The sequence below is a fragment of the Balaenoptera ricei genome, chromosome 5, assembly GCF_028023285.1.
Source record: "Balaenoptera ricei isolate mBalRic1 chromosome 5, mBalRic1.hap2, whole genome shotgun sequence".
Classification (NCBI taxonomy): Eukaryota; Metazoa; Chordata; class Mammalia; order Artiodactyla; family Balaenopteridae; genus Balaenoptera; species Balaenoptera ricei.
The window spans coordinates 90,790,674-90,817,652 of record NC_082643.1 but is presented as its reverse complement, the minus strand read 5'-3'; the positions used below and the strand labels follow the sequence as shown (position 1 = coordinate 90,817,652).

The window sequence follows — 26,979 nt, the reverse complement described above, 5'->3', positions numbered from 1 at the left end:
AATTAGAAAGTCAGCGGTGCTGGGAATACCAGTCGGCAGGGTGTGCACCCCACTGCCCCTCCCCCCCACACACCCCAAGAGGGTTTTCCCTTTGCCCCGTGGTTCTTTCTTCCTCTTCCTCCTTCACCTCTCACCCGGGTACCCCTCCAACCGGCTTGGCCCGGAAGGAAGCTTATACGTTGGGATAAATGCCAGAGTGGGTTTGAATTCTGCATCTACCACTGACCATCGGTGAGGTATTGGTCAAGTTATTTAATCTCTTTGAGCCTCAGTTTCCCCAGCTGCTGTATACCCACCCAGAAGATGGAAGGATGAACGTGGTAGTGTTTGCAAAGTACCTGACAGTAGTTTCCACTGATGCTAGTTACACTCACGTTAGTTCTGTCCCACCTTTTTTTCAAATGCAGAGCTGTTGATTTTTTATAATCTTAACAGGAATGAAGGAAGAAATTTTTGTGTTAGGACTTTTGAGGAAGCTTTCTAGTGGGTTCCTTAAGCAAGAATTATTAATAATGATGATAGAAAACATGTATGGAGTATTCCCCATGCTCACGGCTCTGTTCTCAGTACTTTACAAGGACTAACTCATTAATTCCCCCACTAGCTCTGTGAAGCAGGAACTACTATCATCCTTATTTTATAGACCAAGAGAAATACCCTTGTACCCTAGAGAGTGGGCTCACCTATCTACTCCTGCTGGATTGTTTGTTGAAGAATGGCTTTGGACCTCTCATGATTTAAAAAAATAATAATTTATTGAGGCAAAATTCCTATAACACAAAATTAACCATTTTAAAATGAACAGATCAGTGGCATTTAGTACATTCAGAATTTTATGCAGCCATCACCTCTGTCTGGTTCCAAAACATTTCCATCACTCCAAAGTAAAACGCCTTATCCCTCCCCCAGTCCCTGGCTGCCACCTATCTGTGTTCTGTCTCTGTAGATTTATCTATTCTGGATTATTTCATATAAATGGATCATATAATACGGGACTTTGTTGTTTCTGACTTTTTTTCACGAAGCATAATGCTTTCATAGTTCATCCTCATTGCAGCATGTATCAGTACCTTTTTATGGCTGAATAATTCTCCATTTTATATACCACAATTTATATGCCACATTTTATATACCACAATTTGCTTATCTACTCATTTCTTGATGGACATTTGGACTGGTTCCACCTACTGATTATTGTTAAGTCCTGCTGCTACGAACATGCTTGTACATTCACTCATTTGAGTCCCTGCTTTCAATTTTTCAGGATATATACTAATGGGTGGAATTGTGGGATCATACGCTGATTCTATGTTTAAATTTTGAGGAACTATCAAACTGTTCTCTACAGCAGCTGAACTATTTTACATTCCCACCAACAATGTGTGAGGGTTCCAATTCTTCCACATCCTCATCTACATGTGTTATTTTCCATTTTTAAAAAATGCTAGTGGGTGTAAAGTGGTAACTCATTGTGGCTTCAGTTTGCATTTCCCTAACGACTAAGCACATCTTTTCATGTGCTTTGTGGGCTCTTTGTATATCTTCTTTGGAAAAATGTCTGTTCAAGTCCTTTGCCCATTTTTTAAATTGAGCTGTTTGTCTTTTTGTTGAGTTGTGAGGGTTCTTTATATAATCTGGATACAAAACCTTATCAGATGTATGATTTGCAAATATTTTCTCCCATTCATAGGCTGTCTTTTCACTTTCCTGATGATGGCCTTGGATGCACAAAAGTTTTTAATTTTGATAAAGTCCAATTTATCTATTTTCATTGTTGTTTTTGCTCTTGGCTTGGCATCACATCTAAAAATCTATTGCCAAATCTAAATTTATGAAGATTTACTCCAGTTTTCTACTCAGAGTTTTACACTTTTAGCTGTTACATTTAGGTCATGTACCCATTTTGAGTTAGATTTTCCATATAATGTGAGGTAGGAGTTGAGCTTAATTCCTTTGCGTGTGGAAATTCAGTTGCTCCAGTACCAATTGTTGAAGAGACTATTCTTTCCCCATTGAATGGTTTTCCCCTTGTGATTTTAATCTCTGTGGAACAGGCATGAAGACAGTTAAAGAAGAGCAGGCATCTCAAGCCCTGGTCTGGGAACAAGGGGAGCTATTGGGACAGGTTGCTTGGCATGTCAAACAAAGGATTGGGAAGAACATTTCTAGAACTATAGCCCTGCATGTAAGTGGGGGGATTTCTCGCTGTTTATGATTTCATCAAACATGAGTTGACTGACTTTTCAAATTGATATGATTTATCCAATGCAATGGAAAGAAAAAATGATGCAAACCATTGAGGTTACATCCAAATCCCCAGTTCAGAACTCAGTGCAGCTGACATACCAACATGCCAGGCTAACCTTTGTACGGGGAGGCCATGTGATTTCCATCACTTGAGTAATTTACTCCCTCCACTTGCTTTTCTAATACTCCTGAATGTGAAGAGCATTATCCAAGTTGGTAATTACAGTACAGTATTTTACAGTTTTCAAAATGTATTCATATTCTATTGCAGTGAATTATTAACTAAAATAAGATCTCACCCTAATCTGAGAGAGTCAGTGAACTTGAAATTGTAAATAAAACACTTAGGAAGGACTCCACATTTATAATACAGAAACCACAACAGACTTGCTGTTGAACTAAGAGAACAGGAAAAGAGGATTAATGTCTTCTAAGTTTTTACTATATGTTAGACACTCAGACAGATGCACAGTTTTTGTTTTCTCATTTAATCCTTGCCACAGCCTGAGAAGCAGATATTCTGATTCTCATTTTACAGATGTGAAAACTGCGGCACAAAGAAGTTAAGTCTCTTGCCCCAGGCAGATCTCTAAGAAGCGTAAAAGCCAGGATTTTAGCTCAGATCACATGGTCCCAACGTCCACCCACTCTCTCTTTTTTTTTTTTTTTAATTAATTAATTAATTTATTTACTTATTTTTGGCTGTGTTGGGTCTTCGCTGCTGCGCGCGGGCTTTCTCTAGTTGTGGTGAGCGGGGGTTATGTTTTGTTGTAGTGCGCGGGCTTCTCATTGCAGTGGTTTCTCTTTGTTGCGGAGCACGGGCCCTGAAGCGCGCGGGCTTCCATAGTTGTGGCACATGGGCTCAGTAGTTGTGGCTCGTGGGTTCTAGAGCACAGGCTCAGTAGTTGTGGTGCACTGGCTTAGTTGTTCCGCGGCATGTGGGATCTTCCCGGACCAGGGCTCAAACCCGTGTCCCCTGCATTGGCAGGCGGATTCTTAACCACTGCACCACCAGGGAAGCCCTGGGGATGAAACTATTTTAAGGTCTCCCAGAATCCCCAAATTTCCTAAAGTCCTAATGAGTACTATTTTTCTTACATTTGTGACTCTTCTTCAAATGTTAACATTATTCATTTAAAACTATTACTGATCTCTGTTAGCTTTAAAAAAATTATTGAGACTATTTTTTTAGATCAGTTTCAGGTTCACAGCAAAATTGTAAGGAAGATACAGAGATTTCCCATAACTCCCAGCACCCCACACATGCGTAGCTTTTCCTATCATCAACATCCCACACCAGAGTGGTACATTTGTTATAATTGACACACCTACATTGACACATCATAATCACCCAAAGTCCAGAGTTTACATTACAGTTTAATCCTAGTGTTGTACATTTGATGAGTTTGGGCAAATGTATAAAGACATGTGTCCATCATTATGGTATCATATAGAGGATTTTCACTGCCCTAAAAGCCTCTGTGCTCCCCTATTCATCCCTCCCCACCCCTCTCTGATCTTTTTTCCTGTCTCCATAGTTTTGCCTTCTCCAGAATGCCATATAGTTGGAATCATACAATACGTAGCCTTTTCAGATTGGCTTCTTTCACTTAGTAATATGCATTTAAGTTTCTTCCACATCTGTTTATGGCTTCCTAGCTTGTTTATTTTTAGCTCTGAATAATATTCCATTATCTGGATGGACCACAGTTTATTTATACATTCACCTGCTGAAGGGCATCTTGGTTGTTTCCCAGTTTGGGCAGTTATGAAAAAAGTTGCTATAAATATCTGTACGCAAGTTTTTGTATGGACCGAAGTTTTCAGTTCATTTGGGTGAATACCATGGAGTGCCATTGCTGGATTATAGGTTAGGAGTATGTTCAGTTGTGTAAGAAACCACCACACTGTCTTCCGAAGTGGTGAACCCTTTTGCATTCCCGCCAGCAATGAATGAGAGTGGCTGCTGCTCCCATAGAACCAGCACCCTTTCCTGTTCCGTGACTTCTCGGCAAGGAGTTCTGCCTGGCTGAGTGGCTCGGCCACAGGAGGTGGCACGTAAGGTGAGCCAGGCCAGTTCGCACAGATTGACCCAGGACATTTTCTTCCTGGAGTGAATAGGAACTAGAAAATAAGAGCTCTCCTTACAGTGTACCAGCTAGCCTTTGTTCCAAGTCCCCGGTTTCTTTAAGATGACCTACTAGGAGAACGACCCTTGGTGTTTCTAGTGCCTTAGACATACCCTCTAAAGAATCATCTCAATCTGTCTCAGTGACATGTCGAAGATGTTTGCTACCCTGCAGCTTCTTGGCCTATTGTGGGGCCAACTAACATCCTCTGGCTTTCTTTTTGAAAAGTCTCCAGAAGGCATGTCCAGGTCTGTTCAGAGCCTGCCTTTTCTGAGCTTACTCATTGCTGAATTCCCAGGTTGCGCTAACCAACAGGGGCACCACAGCCCAGCAGGAGCTTTCTGTTCCATGTGCCCGCCCTCACTTCCAGGCCGTTGCTCACGAGGTGCTCCTCATCCGACATGTCCCCTTCTATCTGCTTGGCCCCAATTCTGCCCATCCTGCAAGAGTCAACCCCACCTCTGAGACTATCTGGCACTTACTGGCCACCACTATTGCCCTTGAGCACCGAATGCCTTGAAACATCCCTTGTCTTATCTTGGTAATGATTTACAAATTTATTACGCTCATGTGTGTTGGAAATATATTTTTTAATTTTGTCTATAATCTAGCCTTCCTTCTGAGTGTGTGTCCTCTGGGTAATGGTGGGTGGCGGGGTAGAGGAGTAGAATCAGGAAACTATTTATTCCAATGTAATAAACTAATGTTGTGCCATTGGGTAGTTTAGTTTCTTTAGGTAAAATTCCTGCTCTCTCAGAATCCCCCTCCCCCTACACATAGACACACTATTCCTCTGTAAGATGGTATCAATGTTGGAATTTGTGGTGTCAAAAAAATAACTCAGGAGACTGCAAATAAGAAGAGTTTATTTAGGGTCTTAAGAATTACAATTCAGGAGGCACAGATTTGGGTAACCTGAAACAGTGTTTTGAGGAAGAGAAAGAAGCACTTACAAAAACAAAAAGCCGTGAAGTTTTTAAAAGTTGCCTGGTAAGAATTGTGACTGATTCTGACCCTGAGTCAGAAAATATTTGTCCTTGAGGAATCACAAATTGTTTTAGGGTAGGGGTATGAAACATATATAGACTGTCACGAGTTATTTTAGGGTAAAGATTCAATAAGCATCTTGAGTTTCTGGCAGTTTTTCTGGGTCACTTCATGAGGTCAAAAGTGCAGATTCCATCCAGGCTGATGTGCATAAGTCACACTTCCTTAGTGACCTCCCAGCTCTATTTTCGAGAGCTCCTTAGCAATACCGACTCCGTTTTGATTTTCCTTTCACAGTGGGATGCTTGTGGTGATGTGTACAATGTCTTCATACTGTCTAGTCATTGGGCTAGCCTCTGAAGCTAATACCTGCTTCAGGAAACTTGTGGTCGCTTCCCTCATCTTGGGCATTGCTTCCAGACATCGTCTCCAGCTTCCTCTTACTGATGGGCTCCACTTCTGGCTCTCATTGGTATTTAAAGATTCCCAAAGCTGCAGTCCCTGCTAGAGTCCTGACAGCCAGCACCCTCAGCGACTTTCCACATCTTCCCCCTGGGGCACATAAAACTTTCTGGACACCTTTTTTTTTTTTTTAAATGTTACCTTTTATTTGACAATGCTTCCTGTGTAATATAATATACCAAATACGCATCATTAAGTATCTCTCTTTGAGATGCTTCAGGACAATATCACTTCATTTTCCCTTAATAAAATCCATTTCCTTTCTTCATAACTTTGTTTACTAGAAACACACATCTTAGTTTTCTTCTATACTGAAATGTTTCCCTTATTATTTCTAGTAGTTTAATTATATCCACATAATAATTTTTAACCCTTAGAAACCTTAATCTCTAGCAAAAACCAAGAAGGAAGTAATGGTGAACTGTTTGTCATATTAGCATTTCCTGATTGGCAAGCTTATAAACATATTCCACAACCTCTACAAATACACATTTTCTCATTGCATAATTTCTTTTCTCAATGTGATATAAGGTGTTTGTCTGGACACCTTCTAACCACACAGAAAACTGGCAAGCCAAACTCAGGCTCTTCCCCTTGGCTACAGCAAACAGAGGCACTGGTTGAGCCCCAGGTATGGTCAGGGGTCATGGCGCCTTCCAATGGAAGCAGGACAGATCTCTCTATGCCCCAGGATGCCCCTGTGTTTAAGTTTGAGGGTCAGTCCTCCTGGGGACTTGAGAGGATATAAAAAAGGAGAACTATGGCATCTGTCTTCTTCCTCTAGACTCTGTTTTTCTCTTCTTTCTTTTCCCCACCACCCTTCAGGCTGGAAGGAGTGGATCTTTCTCTTACTTCCTTTATTATCTTCTTTTTTTTTTTAATATTTATTTATTTATTTATTTATTTATGGCTGTGTTGGGTCTTCGTTTCTGTGTGAGGGCTTTCTCTAGTTGCGGCAAGTGGGGGCCACTCTTCATCGCGGTGCGCGGGCCTCTCACTATCGTGGCCTCTCCCGTTGCGGAGCACAGGCTCCAGACGCGCAGGCTCAGCAATTGTGGCCACGGGCTTAGCCGCTCCGCGGCATGTGGGACCCCCCCCAGACCGGGGTTCGAACTCGTGTCCCCTGCATTGGCAGGCAGATTCTCAACCACTGCACCACCAGGGAAGCCCCTTTATTATATTCTTTTAACCATAGTATCTAGTTGTCACAAATGGAAGGGATACTGTCTTTACACTACTGATAGAAAAATCTATGAACTAGTCCTCCAAACCTATCCCTTGATATACTAAAGATTGTAGGAAACTCACCTCTAGCAGGCTTAGTTTGCTAGTCCATTATCCTGTTAATCTGAAATCAAACACCTGCTTTCTTCTACCCTCTGGTTGTAAGCTTCAGGGCTCTCTCCGAGGGAGAAGGCTGCAAAGGAACACGAGTTGTAGGGGAAATTAAAATATACTGGTTCAATATTTGCAAATATTAACTCAAATTTCATCTTAACACTTGTGCTTTTATTTAACTTTGTATATTTGTTGGTCTTGTCTCTATAAGTAAGTAAAATGCTTGTTTTATCCACCAGAGTTTCACACACTGTTATATACAGAGTAAAAAAATTAGAAATAAAATTTTACAGCTTCGGGGCTTCCCTGTTGGTGCAGTGGTTGAGAATCTGCCTGCTAATGCAGGGGACACGGGTTCGAGCCCTGGTCTGGGAAGATCCCACATGCCGCGGAGCAACTGGGCCCGTGAGCCACAATTACTGAGCCTGCACACCACAACTACTGAAGCCCGCACACTTAGAGCCCATGCTCCACAACCAGAGAAGCCACCACGAGAGGCCCACGCACTGCAATGAAGACTAGCCCCCACTCGCCACAACTAGAGAAAGCCTGTGCGCAGCAACAAAGACACAATACTGTCAAAAATAAAATAAATAAAAATTTTTTAAAAAAACCATGTAAGTATATAACTTAAAAAAAAGATAAACAACAAGTAATTTTTTTAGTATACATATGTCCCATGTGATATTTAGGACATACCTATATTAAAATTTTTTCACCGTTTATGTGAAATTCAAATTTAACTTGGTGTCTTTTATTTTATCTGGCAACACTAAATTAGGAAGTGTACTACTAACTTTTTAAGGAACTCCCAAATGGATATGAAGTTATACCTTTTGATTTTAATTCATATTTCTTTGACTTCAAGCCAGGTTGAGCAGCTCTTTATCTACTTGTAAGTCATTAAATTTTCTCCATTCATGAATTACCTGATCATAGGTTTCGAATATTTTTTCCACTGGGTTTTCTGTTTGTTGTCATGGTTGATTAGCATGCATTCCTAGTACATTCTGGATATTGATCCTTTGTGGTGTTGGATGTTGCAAATGCCTTCTTCCAGTCTGTCACCAATCCACCAAATTTGACTGTGGTAGCCTTTTTTTGAATGGAAATCCTTCATTTTTGAAGAGGGGAAATCTATATATTGTTTTAAAAAATCTTTTCTCATTCAAAATGTGTAAAATATTCTCCTACTATTTCCTCTACTAGCCTTGCAGTTCTACTTTTCACAGTTAAATCTTTAATTTCTTTGGGATTTTAAAAATAAAGGACATGAGGTACAGTTTCAGTCTTATTTTTCTACATATGATTGGCTAATTTCCTAACTCTACTTATTTTTTTTTTAAATTTACTTATTTATTTTTGGCTGTGTTGGGTCTTTGTTGCTGCGTGCAGGCTTTCTCTAGTTGCGGCGAGTGGGGGCTAGTCTTCGTTGCAGTGCATGGGCTTCTCATTGTGGTGGCTTCTCTGGTTGTGGAGCATGGGCTCTAAGTGCGCGGGCTTCAGTAGTTGTGGCACGCAGGCTCAGTAGTTGTGGCTCACGGGCTCTAGAGTGCAGGCTCAGTAGTTGTGGTGCACGGGCTTGGTTGCTCCATGGCATGTGGAATCTTCCCAGACCAGGGCTCGAACCCATGTCCCCTGCATTGGCAGGCGGATTCTTAACCATTGCGCCACCAGGGAAGTCCTCTACATCCTTCAAATTAAAAAATTTTCTTGCTAAAGATCAAGTGAATTCATTGTTAGGTTAATTACTAGACTTTTTATAACTGTATTACTATTGTAAATGAAATAATTTAATTTACAATATTTACTATTTTATTAAATATTTGTTTTTAATAAATATAATTCTTTAATATTTTATCTTTTAGTTACTTGTTGGTGTAGGAAAATACTATTTTTTTCCCCCTTTTTTTTTGGCTGTGCCACATGGCTTGCAGGATCCTAGTTCCCTGAACAAGGATCAAACCTGCGCCCTTGGCAGTGAAAGCACGGAGTCCTAACCGCTGAACCACGAGGGAATTCCCGAAAATACTATTTTTTAATTAACATTTTATCCTGCAACATTTTTGGGCACTTTATTGGGACTTCAAATGATTCACAACTTGGCATTTCCCTCTATCAGAGAGTGGAAAGAAAGACTACCATTTCCCCAGTTCCCGGGGGCTTTACAGTGATTAAGCAGTAGATGAATTTGGGGGTCTCTCTCAAACTTGCCAAAATAAAGTCATTATGAATGAAGAGAAGCAAGTCCAAAGCATGGATAATAAATTCAAATACCTACGTGGGCTAAGTTTAAACAGCAGGGAATGGTGGAGACTGGGGCAAAGCAGAAAGCACAAGCTCTGTCTAAAAGGAGCAGACCTACTCAGCTTCAGCTAATTCTTACCATGCAGCAATGAAAGCCCAGTTTTTTCACATCTGTAGATTTTTCTAGGAAAAGCCTCTAATCATTGATTTTAAGATAACAACTTAATCAAATTTTAAAAAATATTGGCTGGACCAAAGAGATCACATCTGTGTGCTAGCTCTGTTTCACATCTACAGGGCTGCACCCTCTGGTCTAAGAATGTCCCAAGGGGAGGGGACAATAGGGAAGTAACTGAATATCATCTCCGGACCCCATCCTCCCATTCCTTTTTTCTTCCCCCACCCCTACCCCATTGTCTTCACTGTGCGGGGTTCTATTCCAGCTAGCTTGGACATCAGCCTTGTGGGAACTGAGTTTAGAACTTGAGGAGAGAAGATGGAGGTTGAGGCTGGACCCACATCATACTGCCTGAGAACTCCCAAGAGAACAGGAGCCTAAGCTGGGACAGGACTCGACAGGTGAGCTACCGGCTTCACCTGAAGTGGTTTGGCACTGGAACCACACAGATCTTTCCAGCGTCAGCTGGGGTGAGCATGTGGGGGCAATTGTCTCCGATCAAGATGGCTCCCACAAGTCCACATTCTGGACCTGAACCAACCTTCCATGGTGTTTTAGGTTGGTATTATGGGCTGAATTGTGTCCTCCCAAAATGCATATATTTAAGTCCTAACCCCCAGGACCACAGAATGTAGAATGTGACTGTATTTGGAGACAGGGCTTTTAAAGAGGTCATTAAGGTAAAATGAGGTTCTAGGATGGGCCCTGATCCAATAGGACTGGTGTCATAAGAGGAGGAGATTAGGACACAGACACACACACAAGGAAAGACTGTATAAAGATAATGGAAGAAGACAGCCATCTACAAGCCAAGGGAGAGGCCTCAGAAGAAACCAGCCCTGCTGACACCTTGATCTTGGACTTCCATTCTCCGTATTGCGGGGAAGTGAATTCTGTTGTTTAAGCCACCCAGTCTGTGCTATTTTTATATGGCAGCTCTAGCAGACTAATAAAGTTGTGTTCTTGTAAACAGATTCTGAGTGCAGGGCTGTGTGTGAACTTTACAGGAGCAATGTCAGGAAATCCCATGTGAAAACAAGGAAGGCGGAATTGGGCAGAGGGAGAAATTGAGCTACAATGAGTGTGCCACCAAAGTGGTGTCCTGGAGCTGGGATGGCCCTTCAAGGACTGTTCCAAATCGAGGAAAGGGGCCTTTGGTTTCCTGCATCAGTCATTGTCAAGGTGAAGGAGGGGTGGTTATTTTGCCCCCCAAAGAACATTGGGTAATGTCTGGAGACATTTTTGGCTATCACACCAGGGGATTGGGTGTGTGCACGTACACTGGGGGAGCCGGTGCATGCACTACTGGCATCTAATGGGTAGAGACCAGTGATGCTGCTGCCATACATCCTAATGCCCAAGACAGTGCCCACCCCCCCCACCCCCGCCACCCCGCAACGAAGAGCCACCTGGCCCTGAATGTCAATAGCGCTGAGATTGAAAAAGCCTCCTGACATCAACAATCGCTGAGCTGCTCTGGCCAGGATTTAACCTTGGGCAGACCCCTGCTGCTGATGGCAGCTCCCAGTGAGGGGTGCAGCTCTGAACTTTCAGCAGCCTCCGCTCCCAGCAGCTGGGGAATGGGTGAGTTTGCCATGAAGAGGATCTAGGTAGACCAAAGAGCACTTGATCTGGCCCCTCAGACTTCTCTTTCTAATAACGGTAACAACCAACCACGTTCAGGGCACTGTGCTGTGAGTTTTACATATGTTATCCTCTTAAGCCTCACGAAAAGCCCAAGAGGTGGATTTTATGGCCCCTATTTTGTAAAACAGTAATCCAAGACTCAGAGAGGTTAATCACTCACCCAAGATTACTGAGCTAGTAAGCTACAGAACCAGAATTTGAATCCGGGGCTGTCTGACTCCAAAGTCTGGCTCTTTCGCAAGCAGGAAGGACAACCTTTCCTAAAACAAGAGCAGTACACATAGCACACATAGGAGAAAGAGGATGGGGCGCAGACTTCACCCAGAACTGATAGAAATCCAGCCTTACAACAGCCAGAACCCTGAAACAATGGCTGATACTGTGCAAACATTTCAGGGGCCAGACCCTGAGCTCGGGCTTACTGGAGAGAGGCCTCCTGCCACCTCTCTATCCGGAAATGTTAATGGTTACCAGAATTAATCCCTCTGATGAGGGGACATTTTTTGCCTCCTTGAGGAGAATGCATGGACCTTAGGACTTTGTGTGATGACAACAGTAACTCTGAAAAAGGAAATAAAGACACTTCCCAGGAGACAATGGTATAAAAATAATTTTTATTTGCTACTGTAAATAAAGTAGTGCAAAGAGTAGTTTGGACCCACAGTATTGCAATTTATTTACTACCTTAGCAGCATACAGCGTAGAGTCTGCTCTTCCTCTTCCTCTCTACCCGTCCCCCCGACCCACACACACACACACACACACACACACACACACCCCTATGCAGACGCAGGCAGGCATAAAGGGTGGGGAATGAGCCTGTGAGCTAAAGGCTTGTTTCCTGCGCATTCCACTGCTGCCAGTCCATGGAAAAGACTAGACTTAAATACTAAGAATTTTCTAAATGTTATTTTATGGATTGCAATTGAAAGGTAAACGATATCCAACAGTGTCATTAAATGATTCGGAAGCACTACAGCCCTAGAAAACTTCAAGGAGAAAAATATAAACCCAATTTACAAAGCCATTGCCTTCCCTGTATTTCCAGGCTTAACCCATTTATTTCAAGGTGCCTTAGACTTGCTGGGTCTTGGATGTCAAATGGAAATCTGTCCATGGGACTGCGAGGAGGAGGGCAGTGGCAAACACACATACCAAATATTATCTAACTGGTAGAGAAGTCACAATTTTCTTTTTTTTAATAAAAGGGAATGAACAAGGGGCTAAGATTCTTAAAATACATCTCAGTGTAAAAGGATTCGGATACGCCACAAGGCACACTCTGCCTCCCCCATACACACAGTCATTAGAAATGGACATCCTCAATGACCCACTTAACCTCCCCGACATGTCCCTGTGATCAGGATACTCCTTGTATTTGTTTGATAACCTTTGGTATAACCACTGTCTGCTCTGGGTATTTCTTTGATTTAAAAAAAAAAAAAAAGACACCAAGTGCAAAATTCACATCCAGTTGACAAGACATTTAAGGTGTATAATGCCCCAGCCCCAGCTATCCAATACCAGCTATTGAAAGGATTCTCTCTCATCTGGAGAGACATGGAGTGCACAGTTCACCCACGTGGCTCCGGGTTGTTGGTGACGGTGGGCTGGTCCTGAGCAGAGGTGTCTGCAGCTGGAGTCACAGATGGACTTGCAGTGGGGGCAGTAGGGTCTCGGGGGGCCCGGGCTGGTGTCGCATGGGAACCGCTGGCTGCAGAGACACATGCACAACAAGTGCTGAATATTCAAAACAGTACGTGCAGGACACACAACCACACCTAGACCCTTGCAAGCCAGGAGAGATGTTTCTAGACTAGTGGTCCTGGCACTAACTGGATGAGCAACTTTGGACCCATTATCTAGGTTCTTTGGACTTTGGTGTCCCCTCCTATAAAATGGCAGGTTGAAATAGATGTGCAAAGATCTCTGGGACTCTAAGTTCTGCATTTATTCTGTGACTTTACAGGGGTGTGTAAAAGAAAGAACGAAAGGAAGGAAAGAAAGAAAGAAAGAAAGAAAGAAAGAAGGAAAGAAAGGAAGGAAGAAAGGAAGGAAGGAAGAGAAAGAAAGAAAGAAAGAAAGAAAGAAAGAGAAAGAAAGAAAGGAAGGAAGGAAAGAAAGGGGGGAGAGGAAGGGAGGGAGGGAGGGAGGAAGGAAGGAAGGAAGGAAGGAACTCCTTGGTCTATGTTTCCTATGGTCCTATCTCTTTTTTTTCACCTAGTATTGATGCAATGCAAGCTATGGATTACACCAATCAATCAGAAAGAGTGTTGGTTTTATTCACATTCTGATTCCATTTGGATGATACGCCAAATTTGATTTAAACTGAATTATTTAAGTAAATGTGTATACATTTTGGAAAACATAATTACTAGGTTTAATGGTTTATCAGTCTACCTTTAGTAAGGAGGTTGAACCACCATAAAGGTTAAGGAAGCTTATAAAGTTTTATACTTTATGTCAATAGTTTTCAAGTGCAGGTAATTTTGACTCCCAGGGGACAGTTGGCAATGTCGGTAGACATTTTTGGTTGTCACAACTGGAGGATGGGGTGCTGCTGGCATTTGGTGGGTAGAAGCCAGGGATGCTAAGCATCCTAAAATGCCTGAGCCAGCCCCCCTCCCGAACAAAGAGTAATCCAGCTCCAAATATCACTAGTGCTGAGGCCCACACGCCTGCTTTACGTACTAAGGCTGAGAAGTATCCTGTCCATAAGATTGTGGGCTCTGGGACCCGGCTTCTCTGCCCCTTATCAGTTATGTGACCTTGGACAAGCTACCTACTCTCCTTCTGCCTCTAAAAAATGGAGAAAATAAGAATATCTGTACCTTATTTTGCTCTTATAAGGATTAGATAAATTAACGTATATATGGTTCTTAGAACAGTGTCTGGCTCGCCTAGGTACTCAACAGATGTTAGCTCTTACTACTAGTGACCTGGTTTACCATGGAAATGTGCTGATTTATCAATTTCTGGGGCCTCACTTGCAGGTCTGATGAAAGAGTTGGGGCGTTTGTTTCTGGGATGTTTATAGTCCACTTTTAGACCCCAGTAGCCTAGGAAAATAGCCAAAACTTTGAAGCCAGAAAGCCCAGAGTCGCATGGTCCTTACGGTTACCAGCTGAGTGATCTTGAGCAAGCTACTTAACCTCTCTGAGCTTCAGTTTCTCTATCTGTAAAATGGCGGTACCAGTTTGCAGAGGTGTGGGACATACAGCTAGCACAGTGGCCATGGTTTGTGTGAACAATTGCTAGTTTGCCTTTAAGCAGTGCTCTTAAGCTCAGCAGTCCTTGAGTCTTATACAATTTTCAGTAGGTGGCACCATTTTTAAAGGTTCCCAAATGTCCATCCTGAAATGTATCGACTTGTAGAAGATGCCATCACTTGTTGACCATCTGACTTCTAGATAAGCCCTTCAAGATTTTCACCTGCAAGAGGCTATACTAGGAAATTCCGGAATGGGCTCCAAAGCCTCTGACGTTTTTGAATATGTAAAGGAATTCTCCAAGGAACCCCTTCCAATAGCTACAGAAAACCTTGTGAATCCAGAGACTGTTCTGAAAGAACAGGATAGTGGTAGCGGTGGGGAGGGGACCCAGGTGTTGCATAATGATGTGACGCTTCTAGGTCAAAGCCATCACTCTGGCAGGTGATCTAACCGTGGCAGGGACCATGAGACCCAGTGATGTGGTACAAAGACCATTTGCTGGAGTCAGGAGACCTGTTCTGGGCAAGTCTCATTTATCTACCACTAATAGGTGACTTTGGGGTAGATACAGAATGGCAGACATTTCAGTCCTAAAATGCTTGAATCTCATAGGCTTTGGCTTCCTCATCTGTGAATTGAGGGGCTTGGATTAAATGGTGTCCAAGACTTCTTGGGCCCTAAGAGTTATCTTTCTGATGATTCTCTGAGGAAGTTAATGAAGTACTAAAGCACGTATTTTTCCTTTTCAAGCTCAGGGAAATGTTTAAATCACCATGGTAACAAGATAAATCAGCAATCAGTTCTCTGATTAAAACAAAAAAAGTGCTACTGTGTAAATGTAGAAGGAATGCATAATTAGCATCTCCACCACTGAAATCTTCTTGTCAGAGCATAACAAAAATGCTCCATGTTTCGGCAGTAAGTTTGTTATTATCCACGTGATAACGCTCCCATTTCCAACAGCGGTTTGCAATCACTGGACAAACCCCCCAAACAGCCCGTCATAATTTTAAAGTGGCCTCTTTGTCTCCGATCACCTGGAATCTGTCCTAATTTGATTACCGGATTAGAATCAAGGTAATGAGGAAAATCAGTGTGCTGCTTAAAAAATTAGTCTATTCCTGAGTCAAATAAAAGTGATTTTTGGATTATTTGCTGCTTGGGGGACCATTTTCTGTATATTAGTGAGAATAATAAAGAGCTGGCCCTGAGCTGGCAGACTGCAGCCCATGGGCCTCAGGTGGCTCGCTGCCTGTTTCTGTATGGCTTGCAATCTAAGCATGGTTTTTGCATTTTGAAATGGTTGATTAAAAATCAAGAGAAGAGTACTATTTCGTGACATGTGAGAAACATATGAGATTCAAATCTTTATGTCCACGGTAACATTTTATTGGAGACCAGCCATATCATTTGTTTTCCTGTATTGTCAATGGCTGCTTTTGCACTATAATGAAAGTTGAGTAGTTGTGACAGAGATGGCCCTCAAAGCCCCAAATGTTTATTATCTGGCCCTTTACGGAAAAAATTGGTCAACCTCTGTTGTGGACCATTGCAGGAGAAATATTTGCTTGCCAGTTGACCAGATGGGAGCATAAAGGAAAGATGAATAGGAGAGAATATATTGGGTGAATCCAGAGATAATAGAATATTTACAAAGGTGAAGGGGGGGCGGTAAGGAGGTGAGGGAGGGAAGCTCTGGAAATCATATACTATGAATAAGATCTAATCTACTTCATTTGGGCCTCTGGATCCAGCAGGGACCCGTCCACGTATAAGATCCATGTCATTTAAACATTTCTTATGAGTAAAGATACCGGGAGGGCACCAAGGGTAATGAGATAGGAGAAAAGTAAAATCTCACCATTAAATCACTCTGACTTTAAGGCTGCTGCTTTTTGCATGAATACCACTTTGTGACATTTTACTGTAATTTTAGTACCTCATTAACTGGAAATGTAGAGGACAGGAAAAGAGTAGGAAAAGGTTGAATTAATCTTGTTCATATCATCTTACTCTTTTTAAAAGACCACTTGGCTAACCACTTAGGCAAAAAGGATGAGTTGGCTTAAATTATGAATGTTTTGAATAGGCTGACATTGGTTTAAAAGGTGACCACGTCATGCCCAGAGCTGGTAGTTCTGCAGCTCTTGCTCTATACTGTGTATTCTATTTAGACATAAAGTCTACACTAACACGAGGAAGGCAGGACTCTCTCTCTGAAGCGGTCTTTTACATGTTCTCCTTCTATTCTTCCCTTTACCTTCACATCAGGCAGCCAGCCAGCCTCCATGCCTTTTCAGTCTCAGGGGAGATTTGTGGCGGGGACAGAAATGGAGATGGTTCTAGACATACTTTACTTTGGGATTTTTTTGTTTTTCCAAAAGCCTGGGTCCATTAAAGCAATTATGCTTGGCATCCTTGACAGGGAGGGGGAGAGGGAAAGTGCTTTAGAGATGCAGTGAGGCAGGGAAAGGAGGTTTCTGGAGTGTGGGAAAGTGGCTGAGACTGGCTGTGGGTGTACCCCAGCGGAGCCCTCACCTTGCCCTTCAGCAATCTGAGAAAGGAAGACCTGGCAGAAAAAAAAGGCTAAGGTGCTCAGCTTTGGCAAAGACAATGGGACTTGTAGGTGACCCAGAAGCTGCAAAGCCGACGGACCTGGAAGGATGGCGTAGGCCCGGGTCAATGTGTATTCTGCTGTCAGACTAGTGACCATCCGAGTGGTCAGTGCTACCAAAAACCCAGGGACCTTTGCACGTCCCTGGGAGGCATCAGCTTCAAGAAAGACTGAGCTGCCTGGTAGTGTGCAAGCTAGGAATCAAAAACAAGTTCCCTCAAAGGAAATAAAAGAGATTTTTTCGCATACGCAATATTTTTTGTGGACTTGTTTTGGTACGCTAGCTAGACTAGTCAGTATCTTTGTTTAGCTGTTTTTTAAAAAAGAGTTTTATGTTTTAGAAAGAGTCTAATAGCATAGAAAAGCATGCTAGGCTCTGGTAGTGGTGTCTGCTACTAACTGAGGTAAACCAAGCTCTTTAAGCGTAGGCGCTACCTGGTGTCAGCGTGCTTTAATTGCAAGTAAAATGCCCTAGAGGGCATTACTCCTTAGGAGCTACCGGGCTAACATTTCTTGAGTTCTAAATACTTTACTCAGTGTTCTCCCATTGGGTTCTCTCAACTGCAATATGACATAGGTGTACTACTAATTCTGCTGTTTTAGAGAACAGGAAACTAAGGCACAGAGAAGGTCCCTCCCTTGCCCAAGGTCACACAGCTAGTGACAGGCCAGCATCTTAGCGGTCTGTGCTGTTAGCTACTGTCCCACACCGCTAGCCTTCTGAACGCAGGACAGTTTCCTGTGGCAAGTGTGGTGAAGTGTTGACTATATATCACAAAGCATATAAACTCAGGAGGAAAATGAAGGTAGCTGGAGCTGAACGCAAAATGGATGGACAGCTCAATTTAAATGTTTGGCCATAAATCATTAGTTTTTAAAAACACCTGACTGGAAAAAATGCAAATCACAAAATGACAGAGATCCCTAACTTAGAGCACAATCCTCCTACCCAGCACCTTAAGGGAGGCTCTTAACTCTCAAATCCTGTCCCTCTCTACTCTGGCAGTCAGCACCTAGGCTGCGTTCCTGTGCCAGCTTAACCACGGCCAGGGTTACCACCAGCATCTACTACATCCGTCACCTTCCCACGGGGTGGCTCATGGACCTCAGGCACCAGCTCCTCGGAGAGACGCCCGCGGTAGAAACTCTGCCCGCTGATGAGCCCCTGCAGTGCTTCTCTCCTGCTTTTCTAGGCTTCCATCCCCCTTGCCCCATTGTCCAATCACTGATGGAGTACCCTCTTATTTCAAAGTCATTGACAAATTTGCACTTATATGGAGGACTTTAAAAATACGAAAATAATTTACCACATATTTTAATTCAACACTAGTCCTAACAGGGCTGGTATGTACCACTGTAGGGGCACGTTTTGGAACTATGTGGAGACCCCCTTTTTTTTTTTTTAACTTCTATGCCCTTACGACTCTGTGTCGAACAGCATCGTGAATGTAACCTGAAACCTTGTGAGAAATGCAGGATCTCAGAGGCCACCCACAGACTGACTGACTTAGAATCTGCCTTTAACCAGATCCCTGTGCACACTGAAATTAAGAAGCACGGGGCTAGAATTTACATATTGAAATACATATTATTTTATTATAATTACTTTCTTTTTATTTCTCCTTTATATTGCTGTTTAGGGCATTATTTTTAAAACTAAGTGTGTAGGCAGATTACTTGTCATTCATTTCAAGGTACCAAAAAAATGTATTAAAAAATACATCTTATGTAAGGGGACAGTGGGTCAGAGGCAGATGGTAGCCACTGTTTTAGAGTATCATGAGTGTGAAAAAGTTCAGAAGTCTACTGCCCTACGTCCTTTCACGGACTCTATTTTGTGATTTGGGGCAGACCACGGCATTCCTTTAGCCCCATTTCTTCATCTGTAAAATGAAGGGCATAAAATTAAATTATTTTTAAGATCCTATCCAGACTTCTCCAATGCTCACTGAAGGGAAGAGGTATGTACAGGAAGAAGCAAGTGAAAGAGTTTGAAAAAAATGAAAAACAAATGAGTGAAAGAGCAAAGGATACATAGGAAGGGGAAAGTATATCAAAAGGCAGGAGGGACAGGGAGATGGGAATGTGGAGGGACTGATAATGAAGCTATGGAAAAAGGAAAAAAAGACGACTTCTGATAAAAGCCATTCCGCCAGCCCATGAATTTTCATGGCTACCAGCTGGCATAAAATCATAAAGACAATTTTCAGCTCCTCTAATGGAATTGCATTTGTAATAATCGTAACAATATTTCTATAGAGTAGAAAAGACAAAGATAATTTGAAATGGAAAACACCGACAAGATGCAAAATAAATGCGCTATACCTGGTAACAAATTTAGGGATGGGACAGAATTTGCATGAGGAAAACTTATCAGCCGGCGTGTTCCAGGGCATCAAACCTGGAAGGGCTTTTGATGGCTCCTTGTTAACCTCCTCAGGTAAATGGGGGGAAATGACTCCGTATTAGCCTCTCGGAACAGTGGCTTCTGTCTCACCATCCAATCTGTGCTGAAATGCACTGCTTTTGCTTTTCATTATCTGCTACACAAATAACAGCTGTGCCGATGCTCAAATGCCAAGTCCAGCCCTAATGTATCCATGTGTGAATGTCCCCGTTGGTCTTCGTGAGTGATTCTGTCCTTCTGTAGCTTCCAAGATGGTTGGGAATTGGAATTCTCCCCTGAGAGATGTTTGCAAATTTGAGTACCTACTAAGTGTGAGATCATAAATGATGGGACCAAGGCCTTCCTCTGACTCAGCTTATGGTCTCATAGGGAAGATAAACATGACAGTTAACATTATTGAGAGGGTTTTATAGGCCAAATAAATACAACAGCTAACAATGAACTACAGTAGTCATTTTGGTGTCATGTGTATTTTTTTCACTGAACCCTCCTAACATCCCTGAGAAGTAGCTACTATTATAACTTTATTTTATTGATGAGAAATTGGGGGATCAGCAAAGTGAAATAACTGGCCATAAGTCACACAGCTAAAGAAGAGCTAAGCCTGGACTCTAAACCTAGCTAGAAAGGACCGGAGTGCCTATCTCCTTAACTACTGCCTTACACTAGCTCAGAAAAGAGATGGTGACTAGTGGAATCCACACTAGACTAACTGCTGGCTCTACTGTCCCCCTCGGCCCCTCCCTCTGAATCTAAGTGGCTGGGTATTTTTACTCATCACAAGTGCTTGTTTATCATCCTACACATTTGATTCCTCGACTGGGATAAATAGGAAGACTTCATGCTGGAGGGGGCCTCAGAACTGGGTTTTAAGACACACAAGGTATAGTTTTGATAGCAGGTGTATTTTGAATGGGAGAAGACATTTTTGTTCAATTTCTTAAGCATCTTATTTTAAAAAATCCTTGCTTACTTTGAAAAATGTAACGATAATTGGAGCCTTCCATCAGCCAGAGATTATGAGACAGCCCTAGGGGTAATCACCATGTGAACGATCCTCCTAACGAAAGGAAGTAGAATGGCTAAGGAGGGAGAGTGTCATTTTTCTAGTAAGGAAAAAGAATCCCTATATTTTTTTTAAGATTTTTTTTAAATTAATTAATTAATTAATTAATTTTTGGCTGCATTGGGTGTTCGTTGCTGCGTGCAGGCTTTCTCTAGTTATGAAGGGCAGGGGCTACTCTTTGTTGCAGTGTGTGGGCTTCTCATTGTGGTGGCTTCTCTTGCTGCATAACACGGGCTCTAGGCGCACAGGCTTCAGTAGCTGCAGCACGCGGGCTCAGTAGTTGTGGTGCACGGGCTTAGTTGCTCCGCAGCATGTGGGATCTTCCCGGACCAGGGCTCGAACCCGTGTCCCCTGCATTGGCAGGCGGATTCTTAACCACTGCGCCACCAGGGAAGTCCCTCCTACAATTTTTATATTGCCCTGGCTTTTTATAAATCTTTACCTGAGACAGACTGGCAATACTGCACGGTCCAGGCGATCAATGCAGACAGAAGGAAGGTTCCCAGAAAGTAGATCTGCAAACATCCAAAGCACATGTCAGATGGCTGACAAAGGGTAGGGACCATGAGGACAGGGCTGAGGGGAGACAGTTCCTACCAGGGCAGAGTGCAGGGTGGCACCCCAGATAAGCCGGAGGTTAAGGTAAAGCCAGGCCAGGGAACAGGGGCTGAAGGACTCCTCGCTGCTGTGGCTCCAGCACCTGCAGACAAAAAGCACAGTGTTGCCAAACTTTGGTAGCATTACTTTCGACCGATATTTGCAGATCCTCAAACCCACATCCTTCTGCTTTGGGTCAAATGAGCACATGTAAAATGAGAGAAAAAAGAAGTAAAACCAGTCCTGAGGGGTGTGAGACTGCGCTGAAATTCTAGGATCCTGGCAAAAATCTCAGAAAAAGGTCAGTCTTGTCCTCCATAAAAAGACAGGTCAAGGAGGACCTTGCAGCATAGGAGCTGTCAAGTAGCACTTTTATCTGAGTGTCTGTGTCCAAAGTCCAGACACTGGGATGCCTCCCTATCTTGCAGAAAAGCATCATCTTATTGGACACTTTATTTTTTCCACTCTCATGGAAAAACTTAGTCAGCATTTTAACTTCAAATCAAGCACATTCTATATCTTAATCCTCAGATACTAGAAAAGGGAATTAAGTTTGGGTCCAGCTGAGTGTTCTCTAATCAGAACAAATCCTGAGCCCTTTACAACCACTGACATTAGAAAATAAGACCAAGGCTAACTTTAACCAAGAAGCAAACACCACCCACTTGGGTTCCTCTAGCTGCCACAGTATTAAAGAGGCTCTGAACTCACCTTTCGTACAGTTCTTGGACGATGGAGATGTTATTAGAATGGATAGTCGGGTCAATTTCCAAGAAATCCAAAATATGATGTGGGATTATAGCACCTTCCTCAATTAGCAGGGCCAGGTTAAAAAATCCCTGAAAACAAGCCACAAACCAAACTCATTCACTCCCTATAATAAAACCTAGACGGACACCCTTCATCAGAACGTAAACTTTTACAACCTCTAGATTTTTTTTTTTTTCAGTCCCTAGAGCCAGATGGTTTTGTCATCTTCACTGATGAATTGTTTCCCTAAATATATGCGTCTGAGAAACTTATTTGCAGGAGAACCAGGAGGCTTTCAGAAGATGCTGTGTCCCATCTGCTCAGAAGCCAGTCAACCGGGGGAATCTGTCCTTTCCTGCTCATTCTCTCAAAACAGAACTCGCTGGAAAACGTGCCCTTGTATCATCAACAAACCCAGAATATCGACTCAAAGGCAGTGTCCGTCACTTACAGACTATACCCTGGGTCACCATCGGTATATCAGAATTCTCACAAATGTGGCTGTGGGTGTGCTCGGGGCTGACATTCTAAGCAGAGAGGGCCTCCGATGTGCACAGTAACATGCAGGTGTTCGTCCGATCTTTCCTAGGGCAGCGAGGAAAACCTCCTCACCTGATTCCTCTTGGTACAGACCCTCCACTCTGGTACGCTTCCCCACCTCCCGCTCATTATATATCTTGTTCTTGACCCACAGAGGTAGGACCTGCCTTACTGGGCTGTGCAGGTCCAGTAAAACAACACAGTTAAGAGCCTGATGGTTGAAGTGCTTCATAGAGGATGGAAACTATTATAGGACCTGGAGGAGATGCACTGTCCATCATCATGAGCTGAGCATGTGGCCAGACCAAGAAATAAACAAAAAATGATGCGTCACTTACTATTACGGCTTTACAAATTCCACTGAATTGTTGCCCTTCAAAGAACTCATAGTCATGCTTTAATGACTTATATCCTCCCTTTCCTTTCATTTAGTTGATTCTAAATAAAAATCACCATCCCCCAGGTTGTAAAATTGCAGGAGTCTCACGAGCAGGCTATGTGATGATCATGATAAAAATAACGGCAGCTGGCATTTCCTGAGTGATGTTATATATGAGGGCTTGTTCTGTTTTATATATATATCCACTTAATCCTCACAACAACAAATTGAGATAGGTTCTGTTATCCTCTATACTATTATTACTAGGAAGCTGAGGCACAGAGAAGTTAAGGAATTTGCCCTAGGTCACACAGTTGGAAAGGGGATTCAAATGCAAGCAGACAGGATTCAGAGCCTCAAATCTTAAGTTCCACCTTGCTGCTAAGTAACCTCTAAATAGATACAAGTATTAGGTGTCTTAAAATTTCACACACACACAAGCAGAAAATAGACTGTTTCTCCACTTTTTGAAAGAAAGGTTCTCCTAAAACTCGAGGTATTAGAAGAAAAGAAGAAAATGACTTTATAAAATTTTAAAGTCTCTGAACAATGGAAAAATAACAAGATTAAAATAAATGGGAAAATGGACTAGGGGAATATTTGTATGCAATGTAATAGCTTAAGGTACACTATCTACTGGACAAATGTATAAAGAACTAATTATAATTTAAATTAAAAAATATCAAAACTCCAGGAGATAAGCAGACAAAGAGTAAGAATAGAGAATTCACGTAAGAAAATATAAAGGGTAAATTATCATAGACGAGTATTATGTAAAAGTGTCCATCCCCAGTAGTAGTCAAATACATACAATTTGAAGCAATAAGGAAGGATCAACTTATAATCATTCAATCAGCAGAATTAAGTCACAAAAACATCCAGTGTTGACAAGATTTCAGTGATCCTTTTATACTAAGCACTGCTTGGTGATATATTAATTGGGAAACAGTTTCAGAAAGCAAATCAGCAATACACTATTATTATGTAACCATGAAACCATTTTGACTGTTTGACTTAGCAATGCCATCCCTCAGATTATAAAGAAATTATTCAAATGGAGGTAAAGATGGAAATATGAGAATGTTCATTGTAGCACTTGCTATAATTGCAACACAATAGGAAATGACCTTCACGTCTTCCTTAACGGACTATAAATCCCATGAAGGCAAAAATATTGTCTATCTTTTCATCTTGTGTCCCTACCACTAAGCAGTGTCTAAGACATGGCAGGACTACATAAACATGTGTCATATCAATCAATAAATTAGCAAACAAGACAATAAATGTCCATCAAAAGATAAAACAATAAATTACAGTCTATCAGCTCAGCAGGATATGGGGCAGCAGTTAAGAGTAATAATTACAGAGACCATGCAATAGAATGCACCCATTCCTACAATACGTGAGAAGAAGCAGATTTTTCAAGTGGCTCGTGTGCTCTAGTTACCATTAAAGAGACCCACTGGCCTGTGGCTGGGACTAGAAAGGGACATGAAGACTGAAGGAATTAAAAAAAAAAAAAAAGAAAACCCAAAGGAATAAAGCCCCTGACATGGAATTGTGGGTGCATTCTTTGATTTGTTTTCTCTTTAAAAATTATTCTTGGGCTTTCCTGGTGGTGCAGTGGTTAAGAATCCGCCTGCCAACGCAGGGACATGGGTTCGAGCCCCAGTCTGGGAAGATCCCACATGTCGCGGAGCAACTAAGCCCATGCGTCACAACTACTGAGCCTGTGCTCTAGAGCCCACGAGCCACAACTACTGAGCCCGCGTACTGCAACTATTGAAGCCCGCGTGCCTAGAGTCTGTGCTCCGCAACAAGAGGAGCCACCACAATGAGAAGCCCACACACCACAACGAAGAGTAGCCCCCGCTCGCCACAATTAGAGAAAGCCCGTGCGCAGCAACAAAGACCCAACGCAGACAAAAATAAATAAATAAAATAAATAAATTTATTTTAAAAAAATTATTCTTTAACGTTTTTATAACATCGTCTTGCGAAAAAATAAAAAATTAGAACTGAAAAAAAAAAATTAGGTCCAGGCCTAATTTTGAGTAACAACATATATCATCTAGGAGAGTTTGGCTCACCAGCAAATCCTTTTAGTACCAACTCCTATTCCATTCCAGAAGAAATAATAATAAAAGGATAGCTCATATCCACTAAGCATACTCAGTGCTGGGCTTGGTGCTTTACGTCCAACCTCTCATTTAATCCTTGTAACCTATGAGGTGGATGTTATTATCATCCCCAGTTCACAAATGAGAAAACAAAGAGTCAGTGATTGAGTGACTTGCCATATACAAATAGCTGTGAAGGCACAAAGATGTGGGGTAAAAGTAGTACCTCCTTCTAAAAAAAAGACTAAGATGGGGATGAGTTTCCAACTTCTGCTTTGTGATCAGATCACAAATCACACAAGAAACCTGTGGCATAAGAGGGTAACAACTATTCCAGCTTCCATCATGAAACAGCCCTGAGATCCTCACAAGAGAAGTCCAATTAGCAAATGTAGAAGGAAGGATCATCATTGGCACACTACAGTTAGTTGTTGCAGGCCAGATTTACTGAAGGATACTGAAATCAGTGGGCAGAAGTTGGAGGAGAAATCAAATATTTGCATTGTTGCAAATTATCTCCCCAAGATATCTATAAATTAGAAAGAGAAAAATATTAACTTTACATGGAAGAAACCTAGTAGAAACCACCTTCACCGAGTGATTGAGATCAGCCTCACCAATAATAAGACATACTGACACTATGTATGCCACATATGATACACTGAGGAGGACATATAACATCTGGGCTATCCTTGCTCCAAATGCATAACCTCAGTCTATTCACGAGAAAACAGAAGACAGACCCAAATCGAGGGACATTCTACAAAATATCTGACCAGTATTCTTCAAAGGCATCAACATCATGAAAGATAAGCAAAGACAGAAACTGTCCCAGATTGAAGAGGACTAAAGAAATATGACAACTAAATGCAGTGTGGGATCCTGGAACAGAAAAATAATGTTAGTGGAAAAACTAGTGAAATCCAAATAAAGTCTGAAATGTAGTTAATGGTACTGAACCAACACTGATTTCTTAGTTTGATAATGGTATTGTGACTATGCAACTTTTCTATAACTCTACAAATATTCCAAAATAAGAAGTCTCCCCCACCCAAAAAAAAAAAGGTCACTGAGAGCGAAGTCCTATCACTAAAGTATTGGCTCAGCTGTGCAAGCAAACTACTTCCCATTTTGACCACTTCCAATTTCTTGAGTTCCTACCTGGTGAGCTAGTTTGATGGAATCTGGTAGAAAGACTCCTGGGTTTGGAGCCAGGAGACCTGGGTTTAGGCTCTGGCTGCTTCACCTACTACCTGCTTGTTTGGCCTTGAGCAACTTATCACCTTGTCACAATCTTGATATTCTTTACTATAAAATAGGTCTAATTATCCCCACTCCCACGAGATTGCTGTGAGAATGGCAGGGGAAACATAGTAAGTGCTCAGTAAACGTTCGCCATTCAGGTTAGTGTCCTCAGAGAGGTTTTGTGAGGGGCTCATGAACACGGATGCGAAGTGACTTTGCAACCTCACAAAGAAGCATCACCAGGGGCTCATTTCTGTTGCCGTTTACCTGTGAGTCTCCATCCAGCGCTGCTTGGGCATACATCTGCACAGACAACTCAAGGTCTTGTGATTGGTTTTGGTGGCCATAGTAGTAAAGGTCTCCCATTTTCAAATACGCTGCAGGACAAAAAGGACAAGTAGTTTTATTTCAGACCGACCTTTTAAATGATTGGCCCATTTGCATGACTGCGAGTTTTTCCCACCAGAATCTGGATACGGATACATCTTTAGGCTTCCTTGACGTGGGGAGGGAAAAAAAGATTTTTGCACTGAGCACTCCCATTTCTAGACACATTTTCTTGCTTCGCTGGGTAGCTCTCCTAAATGGGTCTGTTTGTGAGAATCATAGTCTGCAACAACACAGCCCCAACGGCCAAGGTTGTTTGGAGCACCGAGATTTTGCTGCCCGGGTTTGATGACTGATGCGTATTTCTTTACTCTGTTTAAGCCATATATGTTATCTTTCCTCTGAGGAAAAAGTTTTGTTTGAGTGTATGTGTCACTCAATGTCCAATCAGAAAAATAGAATCCTCTTCAGGTAGTTCAAAAAAGGG

At 42.2% G+C, this 26,979-nt stretch overlaps 1 protein-coding gene across 2 annotated transcripts in view; it reads right to left on the bottom strand.

Annotated features, from left to right (window-relative positions):
- Positions 1–11,835: 11,835 nt before the first annotated feature.
- Positions 11,836–26,979, bottom strand: part of SEL1L3 (SEL1L family member 3) — a 99,027-nt gene continuing 83,883 nt past the window's right edge. For both annotated transcript variants that reach the window (XM_059924161.1, XM_059924163.1), the window contains 5 exons: positions 26,433–26,542; positions 21,843–21,970; positions 21,132–21,234; positions 20,977–21,049; positions 11,836–12,949 (listed from right to left, as the gene is read on the bottom strand). In XM_059924161.1, the coding sequence (XP_059780144.1) occupies positions 12,810–12,949; positions 20,977–21,049; positions 21,132–21,234; positions 21,843–21,970; positions 26,433–26,542 (554 nt within the window). In that variant the 3' untranslated portion in view covers positions 11,836–12,809. The remainder of the gene's footprint in view (positions 12,950–20,976; positions 21,050–21,131; positions 21,235–21,842; positions 21,971–26,432; positions 26,543–26,979) is intronic.